The sequence below is a fragment of the Piliocolobus tephrosceles genome, chromosome 7 (genome assembly GCF_002776525.5).
Source record: "Piliocolobus tephrosceles isolate RC106 chromosome 7, ASM277652v3, whole genome shotgun sequence".
In the NCBI taxonomy this organism is placed as follows: domain Eukaryota; kingdom Metazoa; phylum Chordata; class Mammalia; order Primates; family Cercopithecidae; genus Piliocolobus; species Piliocolobus tephrosceles.
The window spans coordinates 116,089,387-116,102,365 of NC_045440.1; the positions used below are offsets into that span (position 1 = coordinate 116,089,387).

The 12,979-nt window shown below is 33.3% G+C and overlaps 1 protein-coding gene across 1 annotated transcript in view; it reads right to left on the bottom strand.

The window, feature by feature from the left end:
* Nucleotides 1-12,979, bottom strand: part of CSMD3 (CUB and Sushi multiple domains 3) — a 1,271,497-nt gene that overhangs the window by 432,030 nt on the left and 826,488 nt on the right. The window contains exons 17-18 of the mRNA XM_026454566.1: nucleotides 8,032-8,219; nucleotides 1,874-2,062 (exon numbers count right to left, since the gene is read on the bottom strand). Of these exons, the coding sequence (XP_026310351.1) occupies nucleotides 1,874-2,062; nucleotides 8,032-8,219 (377 nt within the window). The remainder of the gene's footprint in view (nucleotides 1-1,873; nucleotides 2,063-8,031; nucleotides 8,220-12,979) is intronic.

A 12,979-nucleotide genomic window follows, 5' to 3' on the forward strand; every position in this document is an offset into this window, starting at 1 on the left:
TAAATATTAGTCATCACTGTTATTTCCACCAAACTACATTGTCTGGTTTGCTTTGTAAATCAGCTGATCATAGGATACAAAGACATCACAAAAGCTGATGTATGTTAGAGTTAAGCACACTGTACACAAGCATTAGGCAACCTAGGCCAATCAAGTTTACATTCCTGGAACAGGGCAAGAACTTCTGTTTGTCTGTTTCTCCCTTGCTACCTCAGGAGAGTTGTACTAATTACCTCTGGCACAAAAGTCTCTATTAAAGGAAGCATCTGATCAAATCTGTTCACTAGGTGATATGATAGTTGAGTTCAGTTCAAGTCAACAGAAAAAAAATAATTATTAAGTAGTGGCTTTATACACAGCTTAGCCATTTTTAAAATAAATATAATTCAGTCCTTGTCCAGTTACACTCAACATGAAATAGAAATGCAAAAGAGGAGGCCAGTTCATAACAGAGGTTAAAAGTAACATGATTTGATCTTTTAAAATAAAGACGCATTATAAGAATGCAGGATGGAAACATCACGGAAAAGGATGGATTTCTCAAGGTTAAGGACCATGAATTCCATGATTAGTCATTTGAGCTTTCATTTCTAAGCAATAAAAAGCCATTAAGAATTTTGGATATGGAATATAACATGAAATAACCTTAGTGAGAAACATGGGGTTGGATTGAAAAACTCAGAAATGATTGCTGTTGCACTGATGAAAAATGATGAAGGCCTGTGCTGCTCCTGGGAAAACTGGATCTATTTGCTTTTATTATTAATAAAAGTTAAGTGTGTTGATGGGCTTGCCATTACTTTTTATCTTCCTGATTCTTACAATATTGCCTCTATACCTTTCTTTCATGGTGAATGCTCCTCATTCAGGCCAACATTGTAGTTTTATTAGGGTCTGACAAACATAGGATCTTTATACCACCATGGTTTGTCTCAACCACAGGGATAGATGAGCACATGACCAAGACAAAGTCAACCATAATGGGCCCTTCTCCTTCACTATAGTTACTAGTTTAGATATGGACCAATTGAACAACTTCCCTGGGATTTTTGTAATTAGAGTAACAGGGAAGAGCTCTCAATCCTCTCTGAATCTGAAGATACAGGACTAACAACTTCCATTTCCCAAGAGTGTATACACTACTGCCAATTCCTCACATGGAAAAAACCTCACTGCAATATAAGACAATTATGTGAATCTCAAAGAAAGGTCTAGGTGAAAGATAGAGAAATTCTTAAAAAGTTTTAAATTTATACTTATACTTCTTATTAGCAATGAGAGGTATCCCACCTTGCCTTTTCTACTATTTGAACAGTTGAACAACAGCTTGCTTTTATTTTTAAATACCAGTTAGAGATGGGTTTCTGGCACTTACAATCACACTGGTATACTATTTATTATAACTAGGAACTTGACACAACAGGGTAGTCTGAGTAAACTACCATGGTGCTGTGTAGCTGGTTAGAATTTGGGTAGACAAGCTGGCTTTCCATTTGAACTGGGACATGTCATTCACGGCAGGAAGCGAATGCTGCATTTTTTTCAGGGCTTTCTTCTCATACCAATTTGGCATTTTCAAGGCTGTTTTCAGAAGGTCCACTGTATGTTTTTAAAATAGTTACATAGGTGAGTTTTAAATATATATGCAAATACAAACAGGATAGATACATAGATAGTATTTTTAGGCATGGAGTAAGTTTGGCTGATTAGCAACAGTCTTTATTTCATGAACGGTTTTATAACATAAATTTGCCAGAAAACAAAAGAACCTTTAAAAAATCTAAAAGATTTATAATTATGTCAAATCCCACATAAAAAAACTGATTTTTCTGTTTCTAAATCAGCATATTTTGCATGTCAAATGAGTTATTACCATCACAGGTTGGAAGTGGATGACTCCACCAGTGGTTTTTTTCACATAGAAGGGGCTCTTCATGACTCAACCTGTATCCTGGATCACAACTAAATGAAACAGTAGAGCCAATGGAGAAATCATGACCATAGCGACGGCCATGTACAGGTATTCCAGGGTCCAAGCAAGAATACGTGTTCACTGTAACACCTGGAAAACAAAGGGAAGAAAATAAAGAGTAAGCTTGATGGGGTTCGGATTTGCTGAAAATCATTCCTAGTTCTTCAAACAGTTACAAGCAGTGATTTTTACAAATAAAGGTACTTGTACTTCATTTTTAAAATCAGCAATTTATTTAGTAAATTTGTTTTTTCATTTCCTACCATTAAGGATCAAATTCAGGTCATTTAATTATATAAGAACTTGATGAAAATGTATAACTATCTGTAAAACTTTGTATTGTTTTAAATTTTGTGTATATATACACATATATCACAATAATAATCATAGTGATAGTCAACATTTCTTGAATTTATTATATTCCAAGCACCGTTCTAAATATTATACAAAATATTCTAATTACTAAAGGAAAAAGAAAAAGAGTAGAGGCATTTTGCAAGGTATGAAAGTATGAACACCAGAACCTTTCTAAGAAAAACCAATTAGTACATTTCCTCTGGTGGTTAACTGTTGCTGTTATCAATAGTCTATAGTACACTTCAGTGTCTCCTGATATCTTCCTTGCAATTTACAATCTCTAGCTGAGATCATGCCATGACAATGTTTTCTTGAAACATTCCTGGCCCCCACTTGTTCGATGCCAGTAGCACTTCTCCAGCCATGACAGTAACAAATATCTCCAGATATTGCTACACATTTCTTGGGGTGCAACAACACTCAATTGAGAATCACTGGTATAAAGTATACCAAGTTATTATTTTTTTCTTCCTATATAGGATATTTAAGCAATGAATAACTACTATTTCTATATTCCAAAATTAGTCATTAACATTTTTAATATTGTATAATTATATTCAATCACATTTATATGAGAAAATATTTATTTGTATTAGCTACCCAATTCAAAAATGAAGCTAAACAAAATGGTACAAAATATAAGTTTAATTTTAAAGAGGGAAATTGTACATTTTAAGTATATTTATCAAGCATATTCACGTCATCTAAATGCTGTTATTTTAATGAAAAACTAAAATACAATAGAGACAGTTTTATCTTCAATACAACTACTTTCATCTGCTAAGTTCCTCTTTTAAGTGAGACCATTATTTTTCTAAGCACCCAGTGCTTTTTTTTTTTTTTTTTTTTTTTTTTTTTGAGACAGAGTCTTGCTTTGTCACCCAGGCTGGAGTGCAGTGGCACAGTCTCGGCTCACTGTGACCTCCACCTGCTGGGTTCAAGCAATTCTCCTGCCTCAGCCGCCTGAGTAGCTGGGACTACAGGCACATGCCACCGTGCCCGGCTAGTTTTTTGTCTTGCTAGTAGAGACAGAGTTTTACCATGTTGCCCAGGCTGGTCTCAAGCTCCTGACCTCAGGTAATCTGCTTGCCTCAGCCTCCTTAAAACTCTCATTCGTCTTTGACTCCTCACTTTTTTCCTCCACAAAATATGTCTGAAATCCATTCTCATTGAAAAGCATCATGTCAAGTCTTATTTCTCTTACCCTATGCAAGGCCCTCATCACCTCAAGTTTATGAAGTAAACAATAACATCTAGCATGTTTTTCAGTATCTTTCATCTCCAATTTATTCTATATAAAATGTTGGGCATACGTATAGCCAAAACATGTTTTTTCATAGCTTTAATACCCGATGGCTAATGGCACCATGTTCAAAGTCGTCACCCTGAAAATTAAGATTCCCAAATTAGACTTTACTATTCTAAATTTTTGTCATTATCTCCCAGTGGTCATTCTTTATATCAATCAGATAAGTCTCCTCATTAGTTTTAGGCTTTGTCTCGTAGGAATACCTTCAGTTGTCCCCTTAACGTACACAATCTTCTCAATCTTTAACAGAAAAGTTTAGATCCCCTTCCTTTAGGTTTCAATTTCCCCCCATGTTCCAGGTTACATATAACTTTCCTTTACACGAAACTCTAACATTGTAGTAAAATCTTCTAAAATCAGAGAAATGGGGGTTGCAGTGGTCATATACAATGTAAATTACAGTAAAATTTAATTATTCAAAAGTGATTGTAATGCTTTTGGTCATTGACCTATAGTAAAGGTCAATGAATATATGGGGTTAATAATTCATTTGCCTTTCTTGGCTTTTCAACTGATAAAGTAAGATGATGTATTTATTTTATGTCTTCCACTGTGCCACATTGATCTAAGCGTCACAAAATAAATCTAAAGAAATAGTTCATAATTGATTGACAAACAAATAACTCAAGGCATAATTCAAGGCAATGGAAATGTTGCAAACTTGAGAAAATGAGAAACATCATGATCAACTGATATCAGTATTATTTACTAACAGTCAATATTAAATACTAAAACATAATTGGTAAGTAGTTTTAGAAGATTCCTTTTTTTTTTCTTTAGATGGAGTCTCGCCCATCGTACAGGCTGGAATGCAGTGTCTAATCCTGGCTCACTGCAGCCTCCACTTTGCTTCCTGGGTTCAAGCAATCAATTCTCCTGCCTCAGCCTCCCAAGTCGCTAGAAACATTGGCATGCACCACCACGCTTGACTAAATTTTGTATTTTTAGTAGAGACGTGGTTTCACCATGTTGGCCAGGCTGGTCTCAAACTCCTGACCTCAGGTGATACTCCCACCTTGGCCTCCAAAGTGCTGGGATTACAGGTGTGAGACACCGCGCCCAGCCAGTTTTAGAAAATTCTTAAATTTTGGCAATGTATATAATTTTCAGAAGTTCATGTCTGCATTATATCAAATGACATTAACATTTTATCTTTTTCCTTACTGCTTCATAGAGCTTGATTTTTTACAAAGTAGAATCCCCAAATAGACATTTTTCTTATTTATGTAAAAAAATATTTGAACATTTTATGTTTCTGTTTCTACTACTCCTCCCCTCAAATATCTATTGGTCATAAATTGTACATTCTTTTAGATATCTAACATTTTCCTTAATTGGAAAATATATCTAGACATTCATATGAAAAACATACATCTGGAGGTGAATATATGTCTATAGGTTTGTTCTGTACCCATTTTCAATTTTAAAATTTGTATAATATTTAGATATCCAAGACTTAATTATAGTCATATTTCAAGCAATATAACATAATAAACAGATGTGATTTTTCCTGGGGAAAAACTACAGAAATAAAAATAAATTATATTCCTAAAGTCTACTTTATGTTGTTATAATTTTAATGTGTTTTGAAACCTATAAATAGTCTTATTTTTTTTTTTTTTTTTTTTTTTGAGATGGAGTCTCACTCTGTCACCCAGTACAATGGTGTGATCTCGGCTCACTGCAACCTCCACCTCCTGGGTTCAAGTGATTCTCTTGCCTCAGCCTTAGTAGCTTGGATTACAAGCATGCACCACCATGCCAAGCTAATTTTTGTATTTTTAGTAGAGATGGGGTTTCTACCACGTTGGTCAGGCTGGTCTCGAACTCCTGACCTCGTGATCCACCTGCCTCAGCCTCCCAAAGTGTTGGGATTACAGGCGTGAGCCACTGCACCCAGCCAACCTTATCTTATTGATACAGTTTTTGTAATCCCCATGTTTTGAGGGGCAGACAGAATGGGGTAAAAAATGCCTTGGGAATTGATTGCCTGGGGAAGACAAATTACTTTCACTTTCAACGAAATTGATTAAAAAAATAGAAATACAGCAAATGCCAAATGTATTGTTAATGTTCTCATTAGTAATCTACTGATTTTGAGGTTTGTGAATGGTTCATTTGAAAAATATAGTTTAGTTACCTTCAGTTTTGGGAACCAGTAAGAAAGAGATGAATGAAAAGACTTTTGTTTGTTTCTTGATAAGAAAGGATTTATGATGTTGGAGATTATTTCACAGGAGTAAATATACCTCAAGACTAATAGAATGAGAGAAAGTGATTTCTTAAAGACAAATTTAAATACAATGTATCTTGCCAGATTTGACCAAATTAACACCAAGTGTGTCTCTAATCAATCTCAACATTTCTCAGCTCTCAGCTTCCACTTTGCCCTTTAAGGCACTAGCCCTCGAAAATAACTTGGAATATGACACTAAGAACTTATAAGTGACAAACGCGGCCTGAAGGTATGTATTTGAGCAGGCCTTCTTATTTTTATTCCTTATCTGACTAGCTTTTGTAGGAGAAATGTAAAGGCTATCATTTATTGAGAACATACTGCATGTTACCAGTTATGCTGCATGTTACCAGTTATGCAAAACACTTTGCATGTTTTGTTTCATTTAATCTTTAAAATAGTCCTATTTCTGATAAAGACCACATACCCTGGGTGGAATGGGATTGGATATGATTTACTGGGTAAAGGATACTGCAATGGACTAAAAGAAAAGCTGCCTGGCCGGGCGCGGTGGCTCAAGCCTGTAATCCCAGCACTTTGGGAGGCCGAGACGGGCGGATCACGAGGTCAGGAAATAGAGACCATGCTGGCTAACACAGTGAAACCCTGTCTCTACTAAAAAAATACAAAAAAAAAAAAAAAAAAAAAAAAAAAAAACTAGCCGGGCCAGGTGGCGGGCACCCATAGTCCCAGCTACTCGGGAGGCTGAGGCAGGAGAACGCTTAAACTCCGGAGGCGGAAATTGCAGTGAGCCAAGATCCCGCCACTGCACTCCAGCCTGGGCGACAGAGCGAGACTTCGTCTCAAAAAAAAAAAAAAAAAAAAAAGAAAGAAAGAAAAGAAAAGCTGCCTTCATATTAATATCAATTAATTACTAGTGAGGGTTAGTTTTGAAGTAGATTTTTCTAAATGACTAATTTGACTCAGGTTTAATAAATACATGCTAGACTGAAAATCTCAGTTAAGGCACTTTAGTTCATTTGAACCCCCACGTATATGTGCATTCTCTTGTTGCATTTTACAATGATTTTTGCAAAGTATACTTTTATTCCACAAAACTCAAAATAATGAGAAGTTAATATAGTTAAACAATACTGTAGATAAGATGATTGTAAAAAAGTAATGGATCTATATTGACAATTATTTAAAAAAAAACCCATGAGTCCATTGACTACATGTATTGAAGATAGATGCCCAACAGCAAATATAAAGCTATATATTTGAAATGCAGAAATTTCTTCTTGAGGGGGAAAGGGTCATAATCAACTTGAATATTAAAAGAAAGAATATAATATCTGCATTTGAAATAAAGACATATTTTAATAACCCTCTTAAGTGTGTTGTTAAGATTCATTTATCAAAAGTGCATTTCATGTAAAAGTATATGGCTATGCATTCATGACGAAAACGTATGCATATGTAAATTTATGTTTGCACACATATAAATCTTATGCAATATAGCCACACATGTACAAAATGTTTATAAAGACAAAAAAGCTCATTTCTGTGTTCATATAGCATCAAAATTTTTCAAAAATCAAAAATATTTTAGAATTTTTAAACAAAACCATTAGATTTAATAGGGATTATAATGATTCCAACACTCTGAATTATAGCTTGTATTAATATAGTTTTCTCTACTTATATTAATCATATTTAAATATATGTGTACATAGTTTACTTTTTAATTTTAATATGATTTTCAGAATTTATGCAAAATAATAAAATTAAATATTTTAAATGGAAAATATGTGCAATCAATGTGAGGAAACTATAAAAAAACTGAATTTGTGAAGTAAATGCTAAAAATGTTATTGTTTATATATATCTCAGGCTGGTAATTACTGCCTATTATCTGCTTTTCAGAACTATACACAAATAATTGGTACACAAACTCATTTTCAAATAATAATTTGATGCTTCTGATATTTCTTTAGTATTTTGCTTCATAATGATATTAGATAGATATTGCTGGAAAATCTATTGCAGAATTTACTAAAACACACACCTTACCTTATAAAGCATTAACATTCTTATAGATGAAGGAAAGTTTTGATTTAAAATAAATAGAGCTACTAGTTCTCTTAGTAAAACTATAATAATACAAAATGTAGAGCAAACAGAATGAGGAAATCAAAAAATTTTATCATTACTTACTTTCATAGTGAATCTTGAAGCCATTATTGGATCGACTGTTGTCTGTTGTAAATAGAAGGTATATAAAATTACTGCTACTAAATAGAAACTGGGGCACTTGGGTGCCATTGTAAGATCCAAGCAAGGGTGACAGAAGATTTGGCCCATCATGAACTTCCAGAACATCATAATTTAGTTCAGTCTGAAATCTAAGTTTAAAAGACACATGTGAAAATAGATTTAGAATAAACACTATATAGGGAAATAATACTTTAGACTGCTATTTAAATTCCTATTTAAAATTTTCCCATTTTATATTATAATTTTCTTTAGCTTATCTAATATCTAAGATATCATTTAAGACACCATCATTTGTGAATACCAAAGGTATAAGCTCTTATTTCTATGAAAAATTATTATTAAAAAGTTACCTGTATATACTTGTTGTTCCTAAGTAAGATTCTTTCAAATATTATAAATTATCTTCTTTCAAATATTATAAATTATCTTTTAACTGGCCTGTTCATGAACCAAACATATTTTTGGAGTTATCTTTGGTTGCCTTCCTCATTTTTATGGAAAACTATGTGGTTTACATTTATTTTCAATCAGATAATTAGATTCTCATCTTAATAAGATATACATTTCAAATTTGACATCTGCTTTTATAATTATTTTTTATTCAAGTGTTTTTTATTGATACATAACATTTATACAAAATTTTTGGATACATCTATTTCAGCCATTAAACATGTGATAAAGTTTGTATTTGAAAACAGCAGTTCTAAATAGGTAGTACCTAATGATGATACATTTGATGTTTATTAAAGTGTCAGCAGCTCTACTAAAGACTTCATCTACATTAGTTTATGTAATCCTCCCATTAACTCTATGGCATAGCTCATATTATTGAACCCACTTTCCAAGTAAGAACATCACAGGCTTCAAAACATTTTTCTTTTTTCTTTCTTTTTTTTTTGAGACAGAGTCTCATTCCATCACCCAGGCTAGAGTGCAATGGTGCCATCTTAGGTCACTGCAGCCTCCGCCTCCTGGACTAAAGCAATTCTAGTGTCTCAGCCTTCTGAGTAGCTGGAATTACAGGTGTGTGCCATTATGCTTGGCTAATTTTTATATTTTTAGTAGACAACGGGTTTCACCATCTTGGCTAGGCTGGTCTCTAAGTCCTGACCTCAAGTTATCCACCTGTCTCGGCCTCCCAAAGTACTGGGATTACAGGTGTGAGCCACTGCGCCCAGCCACCTTGAAAACTTAAATAGTATCACATTATCTTAAAGTACAGAAGAAGGCATCAAAACCAAGTCTCCCTGACTCTAACCTCTATTCTTTGATGTCTGATCTTATCATTAGATTTTTGGTTGCAGTGGGCCGAGATTACACCACTGCACTCCAGCCTGGGCGACAGAGTGAGACTTTGTCTCAAAAAAAAAAAAAAAAAAAAAAAAAAAGGGAAGGAAAAAAAGAAATTGTCAACCTATTATTTGGTTGCTTTGTAGTCAGTCTATTGTGAAGATTGAAACCGGAGTTTCACTTTGATAGCTAGTCAGCTGACAACAGCCAAATTAAAATGCACAGAAGAGTCAGGCATTACTTTGAATTGAAACATAAAGAGACTTAATTCTTAATAGAATAGCAACATTAACTGGTGATATAAATAACATGTGTTCAGCACTGGTGAATCTTTAAAAAGAAAATCATTGCAGATTTGTCCTAAGGAACTATAAAAATACATTCTAATAACAAGCAAAATGGGATAGGGTTACACAATAAATTGAATTTCTTTCATTTTCTGTTTCAAAATAGTTGTATAAATTTCTCATGAATTGCCTCTATCTGGTGTTTGTTTATGAAATTAAACTTATTGTTTATGCTAAACAAATATTATGGTAGCACTAAATGTTATTATAAATGAAATTGGATCTAATCTTACTCAATTTTTGTTGTCTTTAAAAAACATTCTTGATGTAATCCAAACCCTTCCTAACCAAATTGAAATAGTCCTCATTAACTTAAAAAAAATTATTCTCTGAAAGACTGATAGTGATAATATGCATTCAGGGAGCTGAGGATAGGAAAAAGGAATAGAAAGATACATTTTGAACGATTGATAATAAAATGAATATGTCTTAGACTTAGCAGCTGCTGGATATTGAGAAAATTTAGAAACGTGGGAATAAACAAAAACAAAAATTCCTTTGCAGATCTGAGAGCAAGAATTGCTAAATGTTTGGATATGTTAAGAAGAGGTAAATGGTTTTAAAAACATGTTTGTTGGTGTTACTGCTATTTTGTTTTGTATTTAACAGGAAATCATATTTCTTACAGTTTTATTGACAAGCTGTTGAGACAATCTCAAAGAGAAAACGAATAACACATTTGCAAATAATATTTTTTTCTGTAGGTTAATTTTAATCATTTTCTCCACTTGAGAATATAGAAAGAAAACTACAAAATAGCTATGCCACCGTCTTAATTTTATTATTCGGTTTTTACAAATTTTATTTTCAACACATTTAGATGACTCATAAGTAGTGGAGAGTAAGTGACATGACTCTAATAAATCATTTCTTGGAACCAACTTCTACGACAATATTCTCAGAATAAGAAGAATTATTAAAAAGTTGGCAATTAAGTGTCCTTACAAGGGTTTGTCTGGAAATCAGAAGGGAATTAGATATTTTCAAGAATCTAGTATGTGTTAAATATTTTAGAAATGATATTCTATTTCGCAAAACAATCTCTAGAGAAAAATAAAGCACCAAGACATTATAAGGCCACTGATCAAGGATGTGTAGACATACTTACGTCTGATTTCAAAGTGTCTATTTTATGTTGCTACCCAAATGGATAAAATTCACTTATTTTTTAAATTGAAATACCTTGTTCATCCCTTTGCTACTGAGTTACTGCTAACCATATGATAGGTTTGTATGATGTAGATTATTAAAATAATCGATTTTCTGGCAAAGCACATGGAGTATAGACAGCCCTCAATCAAAATCTCATACCCTTAAAAGGTCTTTAGAAAAGAATAAATGGAAGAAGATATTTAAGGAATTTTTTTCTTCAAATAGCTCCAATTCAATAATCTTACAGGATTTGGGGTGGAAGTAAAGGAAGGGCAAATAGAAGGCTCAAGCCCCAAAAGGAGCATTTATTTCAGTTTACAACAGTTAGAAGAACTTGGGACTTAATTTTATTTTATTTATATAAGATAGATTAAAAATAAATACGTTGATATAAATGTGGTCTGTTTATTCTAAAATACTGAAAATATCATTAATAAATTCTTAAAGCATTCTATCTCCTGATTATTCCAGTGTTTGGGACAATTAACAAAGAATGATTGTTTATTGATTGGTATTAGGGATGAGGAAGGAGCCATGAGATTACAATTTATGTGAGTGGGTAATTTCATGATTAAGAAACGAGGCACAGTTGACAAGTCCGGCTTGGTGATGGTCATGGGGAGAAGCCAAAATCTTTAAACTGTAGGAAACATTCCTCGCTCCAGGCCTATTCTGATCTATTTACAGGACTGATTATTGTTCCTGTGCACAAAGCCTACATTGAAAATCACTTTTCAATTAGACTTTCCTGCTTCTAGCTTAATTTAAAAGATTTGTGTCTTAATCAATAGATAAGAGAATAAGAAAGTGGCAGAGTAAAACATGCTAAGTAACTCTATTTATAGAAATTAAATTAAGTTTTTTTTCTATTTAACTAGTGTTACATTTTATTAAAATGGCTGGAAAGATTTCACCAGAAAGTCAGGTTTGAAACGGTCTAATTTCAAATATAGGCTATACAGTACAAGTGAATTCATTTTGGAGAATTCTAAAGGTATTTAAACAAGATAGGAAAGCAGCAAAGAGGCCTATATTGGCCTGTTGGAAGGACAGAAGACACATGCTAAGAATTTTGGACAGAGAAAATAGTGCCTTCAAACAAAAGTCCAAAATCAAAAGTCAAAGTATGGATGCTCTCTGAATTGCAGGCATTGTTTGGTAATCAAACTGTTTCTCAAGTGGGCCACTCTAGCCTACTTTGAACTGAAAGATAATAGGTGTTTATTTATTTAGTGATGATTAATGGCTCTCATTAGCAAATCAGCTGATGCTTTTCAACATAATAATGCACTTTGTATTCATAAAGCTTAAACTAGTTTTCTAGTCATATTATTTTTGGCTTATATAGTATTTTAAAAATGAATAAGAATAAAAGAAAATGTTATTTTAAAATAACATTCCAGTTCCAATTAACTAGAACGTAGGGAAGGGGTGATGTCTTCATAAGAAAACACTGCTGTTTGATTAAAAAAAATAATAGTATGTTTCAAAAGAAAGGCAAGATCCATTCCTACTCCCCAACATCACCCAGAAAAACAAATAGTTAAATCACTCTGTATAATAAAGTAACAAGTATTTTGAGACTTACCCTGCTATATACCAGAAGGGGCAGAGGGAAGGGGGAAATGAGGACTTAAGATTCAAGATGTAGAAGAGATTAAAGATGAAGAATGGTTTGGGATAAGAGAGGGTATTGGAAAGATACAAGCAATTATTCCTGTGATGGGGGTTATCAAGAAAATTTAGAACAGTGTAGGCTTATTCAATCTTAAATGACTCTGGATTGTGCAATAGTCCTCTTTCATTGTCACCTGCATTATGGTTTTCGTGAGAACGAAAGAAAGTGATACAAATGAAAAGAGTAATGTTGAGAGAGTGCAGCAGCCTCAGTCTCTATTATGTAGGGTGATTCTGGAGACAGGATTTAAATCCAGAAGTGAACAAAAGCATCCCCAGGCATTCCTTGAAAATTGTAGGAGAGAGTAGATTTCCCTTGTATGTGGGATGAGGGTCAAGTCTTTTTACTTGGATATTGAAGGATAATGACTGGTGAAAGTCATCTGGGTGATAGATACTAAGAATGGATACAAATAAAATAT